General features: G+C 54.5%; 7 protein-coding genes across 7 annotated transcripts; 3 read left to right on the top strand and 4 right to left on the bottom strand.

Moving 5' to 3' along the window:
• Nucleotides 1-854: 854 nt before the first annotated feature.
• Nucleotides 855-1872, bottom strand: CLAFUR5_13258 (uncharacterized protein; the record flags this gene model as incomplete). The annotated part of the gene is made up of 3 exons (XM_047912406.1): nt 855-1385; nt 1654-1769; nt 1839-1872. The coding sequence occupies 3 exons, from the start codon at nt 1870-1872 to the stop codon at nt 855-857; spliced, it is 681 nt and encodes a 226-aa protein (XP_047768414.1).
• A 568-nt stretch (nt 1873-2440) lies between these two features.
• Nucleotides 2441-5899, top strand: CLAFUR5_13257 (Transcriptional activator SPT7; the record flags this gene model as incomplete). The annotated part of the gene is made up of 3 exons (XM_047912405.1): nt 2441-4726; nt 4780-5214; nt 5267-5899. 3 exons carry the CDS (start codon nt 2441-2443, stop codon nt 5897-5899), a joined length of 3354 nt encoding a protein of 1117 aa, XP_047768415.1.
• A 345-nt stretch (nt 5900-6244) lies between these two features.
• Nucleotides 6245-6616, top strand: CLAFUR5_13256 (uncharacterized protein; the record flags this gene model as incomplete). Its single annotated transcript, XM_047912404.1, has 1 exon — nt 6245-6616. The coding sequence occupies one exon, from the start codon at nt 6245-6247 to the stop codon at nt 6614-6616; it is 372 nt and encodes a 123-aa protein (XP_047768416.1).
• Nucleotides 6617-7783: 1167 nt separating this feature from the next.
• Nucleotides 7784-9598, bottom strand: CLAFUR5_13255 (uncharacterized protein; the record flags this gene model as incomplete). The annotated part of the gene is made up of 1 exon (XM_047912403.1): nt 7784-9598. The coding sequence occupies one exon, from the start codon at nt 9596-9598 to the stop codon at nt 7784-7786; it is 1815 nt and encodes a 604-aa protein (XP_047768417.1).
• Nucleotides 9599-11662: 2064 nt separating this feature from the next.
• CLAFUR5_13254 (Nucleoporin NUP37) lies at nt 11663-13659 on the bottom strand (the record flags this gene model as incomplete). Its single annotated transcript, XM_047912402.1, has 2 exons — nt 11663-13418; nt 13472-13659. 2 exons carry the CDS (start codon nt 13657-13659, stop codon nt 11663-11665), a joined length of 1944 nt encoding a protein of 647 aa, XP_047768418.1.
• Nucleotides 13660-13742: 83 nt separating this feature from the next.
• Nucleotides 13743-19643, top strand: CLAFUR5_13253 (Negative regulator of mitosis; the record flags this gene model as incomplete). Its single annotated transcript, XM_047912401.1, has 1 exon — nt 13743-19643. One exon carries the CDS (start codon nt 13743-13745, stop codon nt 19641-19643), a length of 5901 nt encoding a protein of 1966 aa, XP_047768419.1.
• Nucleotides 19644-20354: 711 nt separating this feature from the next.
• CLAFUR5_13252 (uncharacterized protein) lies at nt 20355-20645 on the bottom strand (the record flags this gene model as incomplete). Its single annotated transcript, XM_047912400.1, has 1 exon — nt 20355-20645. One exon carries the CDS (start codon nt 20643-20645, stop codon nt 20355-20357), a length of 291 nt encoding a protein of 96 aa, XP_047768420.1.
• Between the last annotated feature and the right edge of the window lie 916 nt (nt 20646-21561).

Genomic DNA, 21561 nt, shown 5'->3' with positions numbered 1-21561 from the left:
GACCCGCCGAGTCAATACGAAAGAGGCGTACAGCAAGCCGGGACGATTTGAAGAGCGTGGACAATGAAACATGTCAGGCACGACAAAATACCCGGCGATAACAGCTGGAAGGCTGGTCTGAAGCTGTGACGAGAAAACATAGCTTCCTTCAAAATGAACCGATGTTACGAGGCGCGTACCTGATTCAGTTCAGATGAACCCCTCCCAGAGATTATTTTGCGTTTTGCATGGTCTCTAGAATGCTGAGGGTCTGCTTGTGTGACGGCAAGTTGGACTCGATGAGGCTTCGCCTTGTTGCTGGTTGAAAGACTGGCTTCAAGTGTCTGTCCGCTGTGCTCTTGTACGGCGTCATGAGGGATGTGTGTGTTTTGGCGCAGCGCCGCTGCGCTTTGACGTGGCGGGACTCGTTGCCTCAAGGTCAGTTGTGGACTTCAATGCTGCTCGTCGGCGCTCGGCGGTGGCAACACATGTGCTGAGAGGTCCCCACGATGCTGCCGTCGATTTATGTGCTCAATGATTCCTTCGTCCGAAGCTTGCCTACACGCGGTCGCCTTCTTTCGTCAGGTATCGCGTAAATTCTGTTGTATTCTATGTTCAGCCCCTGCCGCCCTCCTTGACTGACCTGTATTTTCAAGGCCGTGCCTGTGCATGCTCACCCAGATGCGGTAGTACGTTCACCTGCTCTGCAATCGATGGCATGTTGGCACTTTGAGTAAAGTCACGCTTCATATGTAGGTCGAGCACTGGGGCATGGCCTCATTCATTTCAATCTCACTCATACATCTAAGCATAACCCGGTCCGGTCTGTTGCCAGCCCCATCCATAGCCTATTCGTAACTCATACAATCAATCACTCAGTCAACCCTCTTCTTCCCATCCTCCGCTGCTCCGTCTCTTCCAACTCCCGCAGCAACTCTTGCTCCCTCCGCACCTTCCTCCTCCCAATCTTCCTCGTTCTCATCCCAATTATCCAGCTCCTCACTCACATCCACATTCTTCGCCGCACCTCCATTCGCTTGCGGAGGAGGGAGCTCCACAGCTATCGTTCCCGTCTCTTGCGCTCCTAGCCCTGCTTCCGCTCTGCCCAGATCATCCAGCTCCGCCTCGCCTCCATCGTCGTCTGCGATTTCGTCACCGGGAACAATGTCGTAGTGTTTATTCTTGCGACGACGCTCGCGCATGCGTTTGTGGTAGAGGGAGCAGAGGAGGAGGGAGGCTGTCGAGCCTACTACGTTGGCTAGGATGTCGAATGGGTCGAAGTCTCGGCCGTTGGGGAGGAGGGCTTGGATGATTTCGGAGCCGATGGCGAGGCCTGCTGTTACGATCAGGAGGGTTGCGTGGATTATGCGGCGGCGCGGGAGGTCGGGAGTCCAGTAGAAGGATGTCTGTGGGATGTTGTGTTAGAGCATGTTGGTGGTGGTATCGAGTAATGAGAGGTATGGCGGAGGTGATGGTCGCAGGTAGAGCTTCACAGCTTATGTGCCCATAGAAGATGCATGTTGAGATCTTCAGGATGGCGAAGGTATAGCAGTAGTGTGACCATGATCCCACTCTTGCCGTGCTATGGGTTGTTCTTCGGCATGCCATGTGGTGAAGCTTGGCTGCCTGGTCCTCCATCCTGTCGCAACGTGCGAGTGTTGGGATTGGACTCACTGTAAGCAGGAAGAAGGCTATGAAGTGCAGTCCCTTGTCACTCTGGCCATACTGAGGGATCTTTTGCGTCGAGAGGCCGAGGTAGGCTGAGACTAGCAGCAGCACCGCGAATGAAGCTAGTGACAATCAGGTACTCTTCACATGCTCGCAGCTGCCTGTATACACATGATGCAGCGATGACTTACCGGCGAAAGGCTGCCGAATACGAAGCGACGACATCAAGACATTGCTTTGCGTGAGTAGTGTTGTGCTGGTAGGTGGAGGGTGTCACGATGTGTCGACTTGTTCTTTGGAGAGGTTCACTCCCGCCTTGCTTGAAGCTGTCCAGACGGCACTGTGCCACGAGTTTTGGGCGTCACGCATCGCCAATTGATGGACACAATAGCTACACTTTGATGCAGACCATTGACAATGCACATTGTTCGTCTGCAATGTGAATAGCAGACTCTTGCTGAATTGATGATACATTCTTATTGTGCACATGCTATTGGGGAGGTGTTTGGTGAGGCTGCTCGATCGCACTCGACTTGGAGACTCTGTTCTGCTGCTTCTCCAGAATCAATCCAGCCGGAGCGACGCCTCCACCACGCGAACGTCACCTCGTCAAAGATTCATCCTGCAGCACCACCACCCATCGAAACCATCACATATTCGACCACCACCGTGATCGCGTCGACGCCAGGATTCTCATGAGTCCCATATCGCCGTCGCGTATCACGAGACTGGCGAGCGAGCCTTTGCCGGGAGGGCTGTCGGAGTCTCGCGACCACGGGAGGGGCACCAGGTCATGAGCTCGACACCTTCGCGGCCTGCGATCAACGGCATTCACGGCCACCCACGCGCCCCTAATGGAGTAAATGGTAGCGCTCGTCGCGCAGTCAGTATGACACGAGATGCGACCATCGGGTCCAGTCTCGGCGCGGCGAGCGTCGCCGGAGACGATGACCAGCCGGAGGACCCCATACACGCCCAGCTCACCGCGCAATGGGAGAAGACACAGGCCAGCATTGCCGCGCTCTTCGGCACGGACACTCAGACGCATCGCGCATCCCGCAAGTTCATCGATACCGCCGCTGCTGCTCCTGCCGGAAGCGGCCATCCCCACGACCAGACCACCGCCAAGACTTCCGCTCCGCCCAAGAAAGCCGCCCGCCAGATTGACGATGACTATGGCGATGACGACGACGAGGACGAGGAAGAAGAGGCGGAGAAGGAAAGCCCGCTCAAGGCCAAGGGAAAAGCTGCACTCGTCAACGGCCTGTCTCCCCACCACGTCCGAACCTCCGCGCCCGCCGTCAAGCCTCCGACCCTACGAGCGACTACCACTACCGCCACCACTGCCTCCGACCCGTCCAAGAGTGCTGAAGAGGTGCGCAAGCAGTTGGAAGAAGACAAGAAGAGGGAGGCAGAAAGGGCCAAGTTCAACTTCCAGAGCATGTTCTATACCTTTGAGAATGACAGAGATGCCATGCTGGAGCAACAGAAGCTGGACGACCTGGATCGCGAGGTGGAGAACGAGATGTCGGGAGGCCCGAATGCCGTTGCAAATATTACATCTAACGCGTCTGGGACGGCCGCTGCGACTGGCGCGACACAAGGCTCTCTGGGTAGTGCTGATCTGGGCGCTTCCAGCCTCACACTCAAGCATCTCATCGCACGAATCGATGCAAAGCGTGACATGGTCAAGGCATCTGACAACCAGCTCAGGACTCTCATCTCGGAGGTCAGAAAGGGCCGGAGCAAATGGGCTAGCGAAGATCGCGTGGGTCAAGAAGAGCTTTATGAAGCAGCTGAGAAGGTTCTTATGGAGCTCAAGGCCATGACCGAATACGCTCAGCCATTCTTGACCCGTGTGTCGAAGCGAGAAGCGCCAGACTACTTCAACGTAATCAAGACACCCATGGACATTGGAAGCATGATCAAGAAACTCAAGCAGCTGGCATACAAGAGCAAGAGAGAATTCGTGGATGATCTCCAGCTGATTTGGGCGAATTGCTTGAAGTACAACCAAGACCCAGCACATCCATTGCGCAAGAAGGCACTGTATATGCGCAAGGAGACCGACAAGCTGATCCCTTTGATCCCTGAGATTGTGGTCCGCGACCGAGCTGAAGTTGAGGCGGAGGAGCGTCGAATGCATGCTGCAGAGGAAGACAGCGAGGATGACGATGCGCCGATTATGGCCTCACGTGGTCGTAAAGCACCGAAGAAGAGCGCGACGAGTTCTGCAAGGAAAGCACCGCCAGGAGCGCCTCCAGTTGCTATAGCGGATACGTCTACGCCTGCACCAGAGGATAGAAAACCTGCGATGCACGCATCTGCGTCTAATCTGCGCAACGACTTTCTCAGAGCAGATTCCGAGTCGCACGACATGAGCTCTGCTGGACTCAACACGCCGCCTCCAGGTCTTGCAACGCCGCTGGGCGTAAATGGCGTCAATGGAACTGCAGTTCCCGCCAGTCAGACCGATGTCATGGAGATTGATGGTCTGGGCCATTCGGTAGTGAGCGCACCGACCGAGGATGCAGACGAGGACGACACAGAATTCAAGACATGGAAGCAAGTGACGAAAAAAGATCGTGCTCAAGCCGCTGCGGAAAGGCATCGACTCTTTCGCGGAGAACGCGGGGAGAAGCTCAATCCGGAAGAACCTGCATTGGCTAGAACGAAGCCTGGTATGCGAAGGTGGATACGGCAGCAGAAGATGCTTTCGGAGAAGCCATCGATCGAAGGTGACACGCAGGAAGGCGCCGACGATGATAACGCCGAACAAGCTACCAAAGGCGAGACACTGGCCGAAGGTATCGAGCAGGACGAAGACTCGACTTTACCCGACTACTACGACCCACTATGTGCGATCCCTGATCTGGACGAACGATGGAGATGGACCACAGACTCTGAAGGATTTGTTCAGCAAGCAGAGGAGTGGATGCGCATGTACCCCAAGGATCGATACAAGTCTACCCAGGGATCTCTGACCAAGAAGCTCGAGGCAAACATACAGCAAATGCAGGAGACGAGAAAAGTCACGGCCAAGATCGGCATTGTCAAGCAGATGCAGATTCAGGCACAGGTGAGTACTGACCAATCTCTTTAACATTTTGTTGAAGTACTAACGACGAGAAGACGTATCAGAACCAGTTCCAGAAGTACGAGCCCGAGCCATTTGTGGAGCAAGATGTTGGTACGACTGTGGTCTCTGAAGAGGGTCCGCTACTGTCAGCATCAGTCAATCGTGCCGCTTTGCAACGCTCGATCGGCAAGATCTTCTACCACGCAGGTTTCGAAGACTTCCAGCCCTCCGCGCTAGAAGCGATGACGGACGTTGCTATCAACCACATCAACCACCTCACACAGACAATGAAAGTCTACCACGAGCAACCAAAGAAGGACGTTGGTACGGTCGGTCACACAGTCGAAGAACAGATTCTCCACACCATGCACGAGAATGGTGTGGATATCGAGTCAATTGAGTCCTACATCAAGGATGACGTTGAAAGGCAAGCGACGAAGCTCACAACGATGCACGAACGTATGAAATCGCACTTGGCGGATCTTTTGGTATGTGGCCTGGAAAGCTCTAATCGTGCAGCAAATACTGACTTGTTACTAGCGACCCGCCTTGGGCGATCATGCAGGTGCGGACGGCGCAGGCGCCTTCAACGACGGCAGCGAGCAGTTCGTCGGCGGTGATTTCGCCGAAGATCTCAACGAGGACTTCTTTGGCTTTCGAGAACTTGGCCTCGCAGATGAGTTTGGTCTGGAGAACCTCAGCGTGCCGCTCCATCTTCTGCAGAACCGTTTGCACAGCGGCTACCAGATACAGAACCAAGGACCTGTCTCGAGCTCAGGCTTCATCTTCGAGCCTCCTCCAGTGTACGAGCCTATCTCCAAGGAGAACCTTGGCGAACAGGTCGGACTCATACAGGACTTCTTCCGCAACAAGCTGCGTCACAACCGCGACGAACCACTCATCGAGGACGAGGATCTTCCAGCGAAACAGCGCTTTCCCAAGCCGCGATTACCACCCACCGGCAAGATCAGTTCACCGCGTAAGAGACCGCTTAAGGAGCAACAGCAAGCTGCGAAGAAGAAGCGAAAACTTGAAGAAGGTGAAGAGAAGGCCAAGGCGCTCAAGCCGTTGCAGCTCAAGCCACCAGAGCCAGAACCTCAAGAGAATGAAGATCCGGAGAAAGGACTTGAGATGCACGGAGCTCCACCTAGCCCGGAAAGCATCAATGACTAGAAGTCCCCAAGCGACCACGACAACAGGTTGATTAGCACGCCGCATTTCGAAAATGTTGGCGCAGCAAACACTGAGGCGCCCCAGCGCCGGCATGAGCACGAAGATTTGAAGGAAGGCTTCGAGAAGCATGGTGCTCCACATACTCCGGAAGGTATCAATGACCGGACTCCACTTAGCAACCACGGTGAACCGTTGACGAGCACGACGCATTTGGACAATGGTAGCGCAAGAAACACTGGGGCACCGAAAGACTTCAGCTGCCCATTCTGTGGACACTCGTTCACATTCCGACACAATCTAACCCAGCATCTCGATCGCTTCATTAAGTCGGTAAGAGGCGCGAGAATGAGGTCGCCGGATGGGGTGCACGATGTGGACGAGATCAGGAAGCTTCGAGATGGCGGTACTCGAGCGATGCCGGAGGGAGACGTCAGCAAAGCGTTGAAGGATCGCATTTGTCCGTTCTGTGGTAAAAACTGCAAGCCCGGAAAGCTAGGTCCGCATCTCGACCGCTTTGTCAATCCAAAGAAAGGACGAAAGCTGAAGTCGCCGGACGGAGTGCACGATGTGGAAGAGATCAGGAAACTTAGAACCGGCCCCAATCGTGATTGGCGGAGTGCGACCTTCCAAAACCTGGTCGAAGAAAGGTTGCCAACCCCAGTCTCGAATCCAAATGAGACAGCACCAATGGCGGCCAGCCCTCGTGGTCGGCCTTGAACAACCTGGGAAGACCTTGACCCCATTGTTATACGAGGGTTGCAATCACAGTTCGACCCTCGTCCAGACAACAACAATAGCAGCCCGATCTGAGCTCGGAACCCATGGCATTGTCAGCCATAGCAAAGCACACGCCTGAAACCACTATCCTCATCAATCTCGACCAAAACCCTCCATCGATCTTTCCGAGCTTGAACATAACCACCAAATCAGGTCTATAACACCTACCATTCTTTTCACGCACATACACAACCCCAGACGACGGAATCACCGGATGGGATGAGCAGGCGTTCTGGAGATTTCTTTTATCAAAACAGGTCAGACTGACAGCGCATCATGGGAACGGACGGTTTTGATTATTTGCAATACCCCAAGAGTCAGGCAGGCGGGCGGGCAGGCAAGCGAGCGTGGGGGAGGGTGTCTTTTTTATCACCTTGGTACATGGGTGGGCGAAGTGATGACAACCGGCTGGGCAGGTTCTCGGGCGGGCGTTCTTGTCTTAGTGCACTTCGATGCCGTGAGAGCAGGCGAGTGAGTCTTTGTATATGAGGCGGATGTGGAGAGACGAGCAGGAGAGTCGTGGATGAGACTTCTTGGAGATGATGGGTGAACTGGATGATATAGTGTAATGACAGAGAGTCGAGCTGTACAGTTCAGTCTAGTCTTTTTCAAGTCTCTTATGCATCCACTACCTCTACCCGGCACGGGTCTTTGGTTTTGCGTAGGCCCCTCCCCTCTAGCCTTGAGAAACGTTACGCACATGCTTCTGTCGCACCTTCCTAAAGCGTCTCGACCCACTTCCATGACCATTGCCAACTTCTGCTGTGCTTCTCCAACATCTGCATCAACTTGTCACCCAACATCAAAAGGCACAAAAAGACGACACCATTGAAGTAATGTGTTATCATTCAGACATTATGCGCAATCTATCACGTTAACCTTCATCCTGTCGTCCAGCATCGTACTCCCCAACAAAATCATCAACAAAAGGGTATCTGAATCGCATCACATCACCACCTAGCTCATGCGTCGGCATCCATCGAATCGAGCCCAGGTTCCATCGGGTCATCGTAGGTATCGTAGGTCCTGTCCTGCAGCAGTGACCAGCTGCGCAACTATCCTTCTGTTATCCGGATCTCATGCACTCTGTGCTCTTGCGATCTGGCATCACACTAACGGCTTCCAAGCACCGCCCCTTTCTCGTCGAACGGCCCATCCCTTGATGGCGAAACACAACACCTCCCACGCCAAGATCAGGCCCGTCAACCCCATCGTGACGGTGAAGATGGTCATCGCATGCAGCCCATTCGACTCGATCGCCCATACGGTGTCCGCGGAGCTGTTCATGAACATCAGTCCCCCGGAGGTAAGACAGAATGCTGCGACGATCTCGCTCGGGGGTCGCGACGGGAAGTGGGAGGTTGGGGGCTTGATGTATAGGGTAACGTAAGTCGCCGCGCGGACAAGGGCGAAAGCGGTGAAGAGACCGCCCCATTGGGCGTGCATCATTGTGCTGACCATGGAGTCCTGATGATGCCCGCCCATCATCATGCCGAGGAGCATGATGGTGAGGGCAGGCATGGGATTGAGAGGGGTGTGGTAGGTGGCGGGTTCTGTCCAGCGGTGCTCGAGGTCTTGGTCTTGTCTGAAGCCGAAAGAGTCCGCATGTTTGTGCTCGTGGTCCTTGCTCTTCTGCACGATCGCTGTCGTGTTCGTCAGATCCCGCAACCAGCTCGATTCCAACATCATACCAAGAAGCCCGCCGCCGAAGAACAGCATCGTAATGCTCAGATGTTCGAGATCCGAGGGCGTCCAGGCATCGCCCCAGTTGTTCAGATGCTCGAGGAAGACGTTGCTCGCGCCGTAGAGCCAGATCACGAAGGACTCCGTGAACTCGGCTGAAGGAACCATAGTCTTCCACTTCGATACCAGAGGGCTTTCTGGACGAACATTCCATGCCCAGCCGAATTCCGTAAAGGCTCCCATCCAGCGACCCATCGTGAGGAGACCGTACCAGAAGAAGATGCCGCCTTTGATGTAGTGTGCTAGGCCGGAGAAGATGTGACGGTCGCGGAAGATACCACCTGAGACGATGAAGCCTGAGAGGATCGCGGCAAAGCCGAGGAGTAGGAGGATCTTTTCGGTGAAGATCTGAAGGAAGCGGATGATCTTCGAGACTCGTTGGGTGGACACGCGGCGTACGTTCTTCGAGATGAAACGATCGGCGGGGTTATTGCCTAGGAAGCCGGCCTTTTCTGGATCTTCCTGCTCGCGATCCTCGTCGTCGCTGAAGTCCATGTCATCAAATGGCGCCCCCGGCTCTGGATGTACGTTGTCTGAGGAGTTTTGTCTGGAGCCGAACAGGGATGCGGAATTGCGCTCAGCTCCCATGCCAGAATCGTGCGAATCTCGAGGCGAAATCTCATCGTTGTACTGCTGGAGCTGGCTATGCTGAGCCATATGCGCTGTTGTCAGAGAGCGTCCTTGCTGGATTGCAAATGTCCTGCTGCTCCTGTACTCGCTACACGCCACGTATACGGACATGAGAGTCCAGGCGGTGGTGAAAGCCGTCACTACCCAACCCAGAGGATGATGCGAGTTGTTCTCGTACAAATCTGGCGTCGAACGGCTGTACACTAATCCAGCGAACAGGCCAAGTCCATTCAGCAGGTGGAAGAACATCTGCGCCGGAAGATGATACCGCGATCGCGCCACGCTCAGCATGATCGCCAAAGGCATTGCGATGACCCATGCCAAGATCATGAGGACCAAATGCGCCAAATGCCAGCCAAAATGCTCAGGGTGTCGGAAATAGCTGGGAAGCAGGTGTGCGATTTCTGTTGGGGTCATCTCTTCTCCAGGCTGCTTCGCCACCGCCGCCATGTCCATACTACTGTGTCCGTCGCCATGCGCTCCCACAAGCTGCAGCGCCCCAAAGAGGAGCGCCGCGGTTGTTAGAAATGCTGCTCGCCGCAGTCGCATAGGGCACAGTTCTTAGAGGCGAACGAAGGGACCAGAGACAAGAAGCTGCTGGAGCTGGATGTTGTGGAGGCGGTTGTACTGGGCGCTAACGATATGCGACCGACGCTGCGATGTGCTGTCAATATGCTAGGATAGAATCAGGTTGAAGCTGTGAAGAAGTAGACAGACAGCGCCCGTCACCGAAGCTGGCCTGAACTGGAGATATGGTAGGCCCGAAGGAAGGTGCAAGAAAAGTTGTTGCAAACCTGCAGAAGGCGCAACACATGCCCTGATAAATCCACGACATGTCACGCAGGCCCCAGCATTCACAGGCGCCATTGCCCAAACGAATGCGACATTAGCGCCCCATCAACGCGATTCCGCCTTCGGCATACGCATCTGTATGTCAGCGCAGCTGCGTTGTTCTCTCCAGCATAAACTCCGATATGGTCTTGCTCATAATGATCTTCTGACGTGATGCACGTAAGGACAGAGAGCTCCAGCCTCCAGGGCATAGAGCTCCTGCAGGCAGGGATTAGACGTGCCCGGGATGAGATCTAGTGCGCGGCTGGCTGCAGCGGGAAGCATCCTAGTCACCCTAGACATGCGTCCGTCAGCATCCGTAAAGAGCGTGTACAACGTCGTGCGGTGCGGTTGCGGACGAATCAGCCCGCGGAGCGGAGGCCATGTTGCGAGACCTTGCGGTTCGCGTGGTCGACTGCAGGAAGGAAGTCGACATCATCCCACCAGCTCGGACGCGGGAGGGCGCGGAAGCCGAAGCGGTGGATTTTGTGAAAGTTTTGGGTTTGAGGTCATGTTCGGAACATGTTTTCTGCTATCATCAGTTGTCTCACCGCTGGGCGAAGTACAGGAGCAAATGCCTCATCAGATGCAATGTTCGTTTTCGTGGATCCAGTACGCTGTTGCCTTGGGTGGACCGTCCTGCCTTCGTAGTTCCGGGTTGCCGACCTTCGAAGCTGATGGATGTTCTTACCACACCACCTCGTAGGGCTACGACGCATTCCTCTATTGCGTCGTTAGTCCAGAGTGTCTGCCGAGTACCGGATGACGAATGCACGCCCGGCGCCGATCATCAAGCCCACTTCGCTTGAAGCCTTGGACTGTCCGCGGCTGCCGACCATCAACATCACGATCTTCCTCGACCAGCAGCTTCCATATGTTGAAGTGGGTCGAACGCATGATCAGCGCGCGTCTGTTCTCTCGTTTTCCGACGTTCCAAGTTCGGTCCAGGCATCTATATATCATGTAAGCAGCGGAATCGCATTCGCAACATCCAACAAAGGACTGCTGACAGGGTGCAGAAACGTGGCTTCCTTCGAGTCGTAAAGGTGCATAGGACCAGCCATCCGACTTTGCACTTTCTTGGCCCATTCGTTCGTTCACGTGCGTGTTCGTTGGCGTTAGTGGTGTGCGTGTTCAGATCCGAGGGAAGTGTCTGGTGACCGACATGGTGTTGTCTTGATCGCGATTGCTTCGCGTAGACGTGATGCGTGTACACAGACACTGGATTAGCAATTGCACGGCGTCTAGACTCATCACTGTCAATGAAGCGTCATCGGGAACAGTTGAACGAGAACATCCGCCATCTATACTTCTGGGAGGTCAGGTCAGTATAGTGTATCGCAACAGGAAGCTTGACGCTGTGTCAACAGGATGAAGACCTTGGCACAAGACAACCAAAAGGCAGAAGATTTGTACCAACCACCCCAAACCCCCACCACATCCATTCATAACAACCCAAAGGTCTCCCTGACAGGACAGATGTGACGTATGGCTCAAGCACGTTGGCAGCACACATCCCTCGACGACCAAGGCTCACCGCAGTCGGCCAAGTATCAAGTTGTCCCTTACGCCTTTCGACTTCTCGTGAACAGTGGAGTGGCAAATTGATATATCGTGTGTAATACTGAGCAGATCTCATTGGCCTTGAGGAGGTGCTCCACCTTGCCACGCGAAGGGATTGGATAAAGATGGGGAGGTAAAGGGAGGGAAGAGAAGGGGCCTTGGGGACATGTGGTTTCGTGGGTATCTTAAGCGTGAAGTATTGTACAGGAAGGGCAAGTTCTACCCAGCGGCAAAGCCGACTTTCCTCGCGACGGGTGCGATGCCAGATGTGATGTTGTCGAGCATGCGGTCCATCCCATCGAGGTCCAAGCTTCCGGCATCGAGCATTTGCTGATCTTGGTTCGCGGGTCGTTCGGCAGCTTGGAAGAGTTGCCGCACAGGTGTGGGCGGTCGGATCGTTTGCTGGATGATGGCTTGGTACTCGGCGGATATGAGGAGGTCCCGCCGTGTGTTCATTTGACCTATGCCAGCGCTTGAGGACTTGGTCGCAAAGTGCGAGATCGAGGTGATGTTCTCGTGCATGGTGTCGATGTCGGTTAGGTGGGCAAGGCCGGGGGAGTACAGCGATCCTATGCTTCCACCACTTGTCGTGCTCCGCTGCCAGAATTGTTGTATGCTTGTAATTGTGTATACTTCGCTGTTGTACCACATGGCGATGCTTTCGTCGGACTGGCCGGTGTATGAGCTGATTGGTGAGACGGACACACCACCTCTGGCTGCTGTACCAGGTATCTTGGCTGTACCCGTGAAGAGTTGTTCCTGCTTGGCTTTCCGGGTGTTCGGCGTCATTGGGGCAAGCTTGGACAAGCCCTTGAGAGGGTTTGAAGGTTCTGCTGCATCGTGTGTGGCTGCAGGACCCAGGTACCCCTCGACAGCGAAGTTCTCTATACTACGACCCGCTTTCGTCGAGCCAGCGGCCTCCCAGATGCCCCACTGACCATCTTCAAGCAATGCAAGGATGCCTTTGCCTGCGAGTATCCACTTTGCGTCCAGTATCTTCTTGCGATGCGCTAAGGCTTGGCTGAAGTCTGCTGTGTCTCTGCCTGAGCGGAAAGGCGCATGGTAAGCCATTACCCATCTTCCAGGCTCAGCTGTCGATAGCGCTGGTTCGATGGTCGAATCGCTCGATGTCGGTCGTCGTTGCTGAGTGTTCGAGGCGTATGGGTCGTATATACGGGCACAGCCGGTGGCGTCAGCCAGTAGAACCTGCGCGGAACGTGTCGATGGATGGAAAGACAGTCGCGCCGATGGTGACGAGACCGGTGCTCTGCGTAGAAGCTGAGTGTCATCCGCCACGGTTGCATCTGCGGCCACGGGCATGGACCAAATGTTGAGTGTTCGCGAGGCACTAGCAATCAGCAGGTGTCCTTCAATACCCTCTTGGTGACGCTTAGGCGCCGTGAGCGGTTGATTGTCGATGGGCAGGAACTTGACAGCCACGTCCATGGCAATGCGACCGGCTGGTGCCAGCTCGACTGCGGACGCTGCTATGCTTCTCGCCAGCTCCTCTTTCTGCTCATCATCTCGTGGCGGCAGAAGCGGCACGTGTACCAGGATGGTCCTCCCATCTGCAGCTGCCACCACGAAGACAGCATTGCCCCTGAGGACATTCGGTGTGATGGCGGAGTTGGAGAGTGACGGTATCGCAACGCGCGTGACAGTGGCTTCCAGATTGTAGTCAAGCTCTTGCACGATGCTCGGATACGGGCAGTCGGGATCGAGCTCTTCCTCGTCGTCGTCGAAGTCTTCTGCAAGCTGTTGCGACTCTTGCTGTGGCACATCGTCGTCGTCGTCGATGACTATCGTCTCGTGGCCGCCATTCGTCAGTCGTGATGTCGCTCGATCTCGTGGTTTCCTGCCGCCCCTCCATAGCAGTCGGAAGCCATTCTGGTGGCCGTAGATGACTAGTGTCGAGCCATTTGGTGCCGTGAGAGGGTAGGCCTGCGCGCAGTGGATCCGGTGTTCGAGCTGGTAGCTGGTGAAGTCTTGGTCAGCTCATCTAACGTATGGTGTATCATTTTGACACACCCAATCTGCAGCTTCCTCTCGCGCTTGGTGACTCTCGGCCGCCGTATGTCGTCCATAGTCGTTGATTTGATCAAGGATGGTCGTTGTTGATCTGGGCAGCCAACTTTGGGCGGGAGCTGGGGACGCGTTTTGATCGCGTCTTCCTTTGGCGGGCCTCTTCCACCTCGGACATCACCAACACCAACCATTCACCAAAGTCCGACCATCACCACAGCCGGCTCACTCAACTTCGAGAAGATGCTCAAAGGCGCCTCCGACTCGACAGCGATACATGGCGGCTGTGAAGTCCCTCGGTGTCCACACGCCGGCAGCGTTATCATATCTGGTCGATGAAGGCTTCTTACCACCCGATCCCAGGCAGGACCAGTACCAATGGACAACCTGGCTCACTACCGAAGGCGGCGAAGATGTGGAAGAGGAACTACTGACGACCTCGCGGGTTGTGGTGTGGTCGCGTGGCAAGCTTATCCGTAATGTCTACCGCTTTGATGGGGAGCCAGAGGATGTTCTCCAAGCTGTTCTGACCAGCTTCCCACTCAATTCGCCTGCGAGTGCTGAACGGCACCCTCTCAAGGCAGAGGCTACGCTGCTGGAAGCATCGATCCGGCCACATCTCGCCACAGAGACTGGCAACCGCACTCATCAGCCCAGACCCACAGCTAGTGGTCGGGCGCTGGTGGTCTTGCTAAAGACGAAAGCTCACATCTACTTCCTGAGCGGTTCCAACCACATCGTCGACCTTCCTTTCGAGCTTGAACGTGCGTTTGCTGCACCTCGAGGCATTGTACTGCAAAGGAAGCGTACAGCGCAACCATCCCTTCCACCAACTCCACAACTTCCTCGCGCACCACCCAATTCCTTCTTCTTCTCCTCCCAAGCACAGCAACCAAATGCTTCCTTCAGACATTCTTTGTCGCCATCGCTGGTCAAAAGCTTTGCCAAGACGAACTTTGCCCAGGTCAAGCCATATCAGCCCTCCCCACTGGGTGCTATCACTAGGCTCGATGCGCTATTCCAAGAGGTCATCACGTCTTCTGGTACATTGATCGATGAAGATGTCACCAACATCTACTCGCTAACGGATCCTCTGTCAGATCTGGGTGTGGTCACTTTTTCTCTGCAACACCACAGGCCGCGCTTGTATAGCAAGTCACAGGCAGGGCTAAGCGTCGAATTCGAAGGCCTGGACCCAGCTGAAGAGGTCTTTTACGTTTCAGCACAGGATGAGCTCGACCAGCAACAGATAGATAGCAGGGGCGTATTGACTCTGCTTGCCACTTTCAACGCGGACATTAGCACTGTCACGATCTGGCACGGGTGGTATGTCGAGGAGAAATCCCTGAAGGAGCTCATGAAGCTGCATGCGGACCAGAAAGAAGCCAAGGCTAGGCGCCGAAGCTCGTTCCTGAACGCAGGCATTGGAACAGGGGCGGCGACTCCAGGCCTCAGACGTCGAGACGGCACCCGCGAGAGCTTTGCTGGAGGCGGCGTCCTCCCAGGAGATCCTGCCATTTCACAAGCCACCGCTCTTTCTCGAAACCTTACCAGGCAAGAGGAAGAACAGGCGATGGCGTCGCAGATGGACCCCGATTATCAGCCTGTGACATCGCAGCCAGTGCGCGAGCCTCGTAGGGTCAGCTCTATGAATGCGGATGTTCGTGCCAGCCAGACTACAGTCAATGCTAGCTTTACCGGCACAGGGGGTCGTCGCGCGACTTCCTTCGGGGGACCTAACACAAGACGATCGCTCACCCATCGAAAGAGCCGCGGCTCCACGCCTGGAAGTGCCTACGGCCAAAGTCAAGGCGACGACGAAACGATGGACGTCGACGACACCTTTGAGTTTGACAACGATGAGAGTAGCGATGACATCTTGCGGCATATGCGCGCAACCTTCGAAGCTTCCGGCATGGACACCACTTTCGGCAGTGCTGACGAGGGCTTCAAACGTGAGCTTGTGGTCAGGAAGATACACTCTTTCCCGCTTGGCGTGTCCACTTCGTCGCAGGGTACCTCACGAAAGTCTGCCGATACTCTCAAGCTAGCGACGATCCTCGAGCCCAATGATGGCCGAGCTGCAGATCACAAGCTTGGCCTCTATCTGCACGACATGGTCACGGGCGATGTTCAGCATGTATTGCTCAAGATCAAACAGCGAAAGCTGTGGCCGGAGATTCCTGGTTCAGATTTGTTGGCCATCCCACTCCTTGTCAGCGAAGAGCAACTGCACCCTTGTGAGGATATTTTGAAGCTTCAAGACTCTCGTATGAGTGGCGTTCTCTGCGGAAGAAGTCGTGGTATGTTCCTTGCAGCCGCAGCACATTTGATCTGTCCACTTCCGACTCCTGCGGCGTATAAAGTCTACAACTCTCTGGACGTTCCGGCCAGCAATGGGGACATGGAAACTGGCAAGAATCGAGTGCTTGGCCAATCGCTAGGCTTTGCCAAGCTCAAGCATGCAGGCATCAAGGGCACTTACGATGAGGTCTCGAAAGATGGCATCCACCATCGACTTGAGCTGCAGTTTCGACCGCGCGGCTCGGTAGTGCAAGAGCTTCTCGACTTGTGCTCTCTGGTGTTGCCGCAGCACATTGCAGTCGACCTCTCAAAGACGTGGTGTGTTTGCCATGCGAGAGTTAATCAGGAGACAGGGACACTTCGCGGCACCAAGGCGAGTACGGAAATGATCGCTCTGGTTGCTGCACTCTTCGCGGTAGTGATAGAATTACTGGACTCGAAAGCACGCGCGAGTTTAAATTTGTCTGGCATTGCTGCTGGCAGAAGCTCAGGCATGATTGACGAGGCAGCATACGAGCTTCGGCGCGCAGAGCATGACAGGACGATACGCACCGCTTCAGCATGGTCTTGGCTGCCTCCTAAACGACGATCGCCTCGCCGCCGTTCTTCGGGTAGCATTGATCGCGGCAAGGATCAGATGTTGGTGATCGCTGCAGCTCTAGCTGATGAGATCTCGACCACGGCCACGGCCCCATCCATCTCGGACAAGCCATCGAAGCCAGACTGTGCTGAAGTTGCAGCCAAACTGATGCTTGTGCTGCACATATATATGCAGGAGCAGAAGCTGAACGTGCTATGCAAGCCGCAGCATCACTCCAGCATCGCAGCCGTGATTGCGCAACTAGGCTCGTGGTTGAACCTGTCAGACTGGAGCAGTGGTCATCGCACATACCTCAACCTAGAGGGCGCAAGTGATGAGCTATGGGCATACGTGTCCACCAAGAAGTCGCATGAAGTAGGTTTCGCCAACCTTGAACCGCCCCTTAGCGTTTTCGCTTGGTTCGAGCAATCGTTGCAGGCCGGGTCGGCGCCGCACATGCCTACTGTGTCAACGATCGCGGCAATGGGAACTGGAGCCATGAGAAGATCAAATGAGGCTTCGAGGATGAATAAGATGACTCCACGACTGGCTGCATTGTCGGCGATGCTAGAACACTCGCAAGGCTTGTCAGCCCATCCAGTAGCAGTCGTGGAAGGCTTGTTCAAGCATGGCCTGACCTTTGACATCTTGGAGGCATTACCAGAGTCGATGGCAGCGCCGTTCAAAGAAGCCATTGCTCGCTGCGAGAAGACGCCGCCCACGACCTGGTTGGATGATCTGTTGCAGTTGGTTGGTCGAGCAGATCTCGCGAACAGCAAGATGCAGATTCTTGCCATGGCAAAAGCACCTCCGAATGCTCTTATCACGACTCGAGATGTCACGACCGCGTGTAGTGCTGTGGAGCATCCTACACCTCACGGCAAGACAAAAGAAGCCGGACGCCACTCGGTCTCCCAGCTGATATTCCACGAAGACCGGAGACTTGTAGATGCGACCAGCTTGATGCACTTCAACAGTATCCAGGTCGCACAATGTCCTAAACAGCCAGAATGGGACGAAGCCGTGCACTTCGAGATCCAGCGGAAAGTGATGCATTTTGTGACAATCAGAATGATTGCACTTCCTGCCGGAGACGGTATGATTCATTTCGACAGCCAAGCGCCTCTGCTCACTGAGAAGTATCATCTGCCTGGGTTCAACTCGTCATGTCTGATGCAGCCGATGGGGCATACCATGACTACAGATCGAAGCGGTCTGACAGAAGAGAAGGTCAACTGGGCATACTTTCACGCAGGAGCATCGGCTGGTCTGCGGATCTCGAGGCATGCAGAAGGCATCGACACGTCGTGGATCGCGTTCAATAAACCAAACGAGCTGACCAACAGGCATGCCGGACTGCTTCTTGCGCTAGGTCTCAGTGGTCACTTACGCCAGTTGGCGAAATGGCTGTCTTTCAAGTATCTCACTCCAAAGCACACAATGACCTCGATCGGGCTGCTGCTAGGCCTCTCTGCATCATATCTGGGCACGATGGATGGCCTCATAACACGAATGCTATCGGTACATATCACCAGAATGCTGCCCCTAGGTGCTGCTGAACTTAATGTCTCTCCTGCCACACAGACCGCTGGGCTGATGGGCATCGGACTGCTGTACTACAACTCGCAGCACCGACGAATGAGCGAAATAATGCTCTCCGAGATCGAGAGCATGGACGTCGAGGATCCCGACAGTGGCCCTGATCCGCTTCGCGACGAGTCATACCGTCTTGCAGCAGGCTTTGCTCTTGGCTTCATCAACTTGGGCAAAGGCAATGATCTTCGTGGTCTTCATGGCATGCAGCTTCCAGAGCGGCTTTTAGCTACCGCCGTTGGACCTCGACCTGTTCACGCCGTTCATGTCTTCGACAGAGCCACTGCAGGTGCCGTGATGGCTACCGCTTTGGTATTCATGAAGACTGGCGACAGAGCCATTGCCAACAAAGTCGACATCCCAGACACCGAAGCACAGTACGCTCATGTACGACCTGACGTGCTGATGCTGCGTGCTATCGCCCGGCATGTCATCCTATGGGATGACATCGAAGCTAAAGGAACACGGGACGATGGGTATGCGATATGGATCGATGAGAATATGCCCACCTGCTACAAATCCAGAATCATGCAAGTGGCTCGAGACTTCAGCATCACTCGGGCGATCAACAGCTATCATATACCAGTCTTCAACATTTACACTGGCTTGGCTTTCGCGCTGGGCTTGAAGTATGCTGGTACCGGGAACACTTTGGCTCGAGACGAGATTCTGAGTGTGCTCAAGATCTTCTACAGATTTGATGCTGCTGAAGCATACTTCTTCGACGCTAAGCTGGGCAGATCTGCACTTAAGAGGTGCATTGATGTACTAGCATTGTCTGCGGCAACAGTGATGGCTGGCACTGGCGATCTTGACACTTTCCGCTGGTTGCGGCGCCTGCATGGACGTACCGACCCCGAAACGACTTATGGGTCCCATCTTGCTGCTCATCTCGCTATCGGCGTGCTGTTCCTCGGAGGTGGGACGATCACCCTCGGGACGTCGAACTTGGCCATCGCATCGCTTATGGTCGCATTCTATCCTCTCTTCCCAATGGATGTGCATGACAACAGAGTCCACCTACAAGCTTTCCGACACCTCTGGGTCTTCGCAGCAGAATCACGATGCATCGTCGTCGAAGACATCGATACGCAGCGACCTATCCACATGCCTATCAAGCTGCTGATGAAAGACGGGTCAAGGAAATCTATGCAAGCACCTTGCCTCCTGCCAGATCTCGACAGTATCAAGTCGGTACAGACTGACAATTCCGCGTACTGGAAAGTCACACTCGACTTTGTCGGCAACCCTGATCACCTCACCCAGTTCCGCAAGGATCAGCGTGTCTTCGTACGACGCTGCCCAGCAACCGAAGCGCACAACTCCGTCTTCACCGCAACCCTCGCGGCACTCACCGATACAGTCTCAACGCAAGCCTCAAGCCAGCAGATCTGGAACGTCCTCGCCAACCTCCCAGCCTTCAAAGACTTGGACAGAGCAGACTTCGAGCTCCTACTACCACCCGACATTCAAAGCTCTGTATACTCAAATGAGCGCAGTACCGTTGTCGATGATAGATTGGTGTTGAACTCGGCCGTCGCGAGTAATGATGGAGATGCACTATGGAATCTGCGGGTTTTGTTCGCTTGGGCTGAGAAGGCTAAGCAGGAAGGTGATGGGAAGGTTAGGTGGATTGGTGAGGAAGTCATTGAGGCGTTGAAGGCAGGCATAGAGGAGAGGAATAGACCGGCTGTGGCTTAGCAGGCGGAGCTGAGTTTACTCTCTTGAGGCGTGGTTGATGGGGTCAGTGTTGGAGGTCGGGATGTGTTGAAGGGTTATGGCTTAGCGTGGAGTTTGGGAGGTGGGTATACATATGAAGAGAAAGATGATGCCTGTCTACATGTATCTTTGTACGATGACGACATGACATACGCTCCTTCCGCAGCTATCGCCAGCCACTTCTCCTCAACCCCTCTACCAATATTGATGTTGGTTGGTGGTCGATGTTGGTGGATGTCGTTGTCTTGGGTTGGGTGAAATTTGAATGATGAGAATGGACCTCGGAGCATGATTGGGTGCACGGACATGTTTTCTATTGTCGTTCATGTGATTCACTTTCTTATCCCCGCGGGGTCTTTACAAAAGACGTCACCGCTGGCTGTTTTGATACATGTGATTCTCAGTCGTCTCACTCTTGTATTGTAGTGCTTCTATGTGAGCGTAATGTCCGCAATGTCGAGGACTACCCAGAATCAAGCCTAGCTAAAGCCATGAAAGTGCCACGGTAGTGCAATACTCGACCCGTCTCAGAGCACATACTAGCTGTAGCCTGCTCGGCCCCTTTCTGGGAATAGGTTGATCAATCCTCTCTGAACTGGCCATATTCAGAGTCCGACTGTACTGCACAGCCTTTGTCACGCGCTGAGTAGTAGCACTCGACATCTTCCATCGGTGTCTAAGCAGGAGCAGCCCTCAGCTGAACGTGATAATTGGCTTTCCTCTAATCAGACCGGCACACTCAACGCCCAAAGCACTGTGCCATCTAGCATCTAGTTGGAAAGCTATCGTTGCTCTCTCGCGCTTGTTGTCCCTCTTGACAAACCCGTCCTGCGCTTCGGCAGCGTCCTGCAGGGCAACAAGGACCTTCAACAAATTTCGTAGAGTGGTAGGAGCCACGTCGACGGACGCACCCGCCCATTCTCCTGGATAGCCACAGCGGTAGACTGCGATCTTGATCTCGCTGTCCGAGTGCTGGAGGTACATGTTCAGGCGAGAGGCGTTGGTGTCAAGGAGGTCTTCGATTCTGGATCTGTCGAAGCGGGAGCAGAAAAGGGTTTGAGTTCTATGGTGGAATGTCATGTATCGGATCCCGGGCATCTGTAGGCGCGCTTCTACGCAGCCAAAGGGGTCTAGGATAAGGTGGTTCAGATCTACCTCCTAAATCAGACCGCGTGGATTGAAATGAATAGTGGCGGGTGTGGTGTTGGCCTCAGGCAGATATGACGCTGACATCTCGGCCAATCACACACACCCACCACTTTCAATCCCTAAGGGTCTAAGGAGCTTATTAAGCGTAGCGACCGAGCGCTAGCCACACCGGAGTACGAGCTTGCGAGTACGTAGGTGAGGCGTCAGCGAGGGAGTGAAGCTCTATACCAGCCCTTAACTAGCCTTGGCGCCCGCTCTGATTAGTCAACTTTCAAGCTCTAGGGTCACATGACCTACCGCACTGTGCCTATTAGCAAACTCGTAAACATATACTTGTCGCTAACGCCTATGTCGTCGTATAATAAGTACTATACGTCGGGTAGCGGTAGCGTAGATCGTACGCTACTTTATAGTCTAGAAGAGTTAGTAGAGAGCTCTACTTCCCTACGCTTACCTTTAGAGGTTTATAACCGCTACTATTATTACTAAGTTATCTAATACCCGCTTCGCGCGTATATAGGGACCGATACGGCTACGGCTAGAAAAACCTCTCGAAGGGAAGAAAGAGTTCGTTCTTCGCGATATTACGAGGGCCTTCCCGCCCTACGAGTCCCGGCGGATAACTCGTACTCCTTTTACGCCGTATTTACCCGGTAGTCGTATCTTATTTCGAGAATTACGGTTTATCGCCTTACCCCGGGCGAGACAAGTTTTACGCCCGTCGTGTTTCGAGAATTACGACCGGTCGTAA

The sequence above is a fragment of the Fulvia fulva genome, chromosome 11 (genome assembly GCF_020509005.1).
Source record: "Fulvia fulva chromosome 11, complete sequence".
NCBI lineage: Eukaryota > Fungi > Ascomycota > Dothideomycetes > Mycosphaerellales > Mycosphaerellaceae > Fulvia > Fulvia fulva.
The sequence above is the reverse complement of the archived record's forward strand: the minus strand, read 5'-3'. Positions and strand labels throughout refer to the sequence as shown.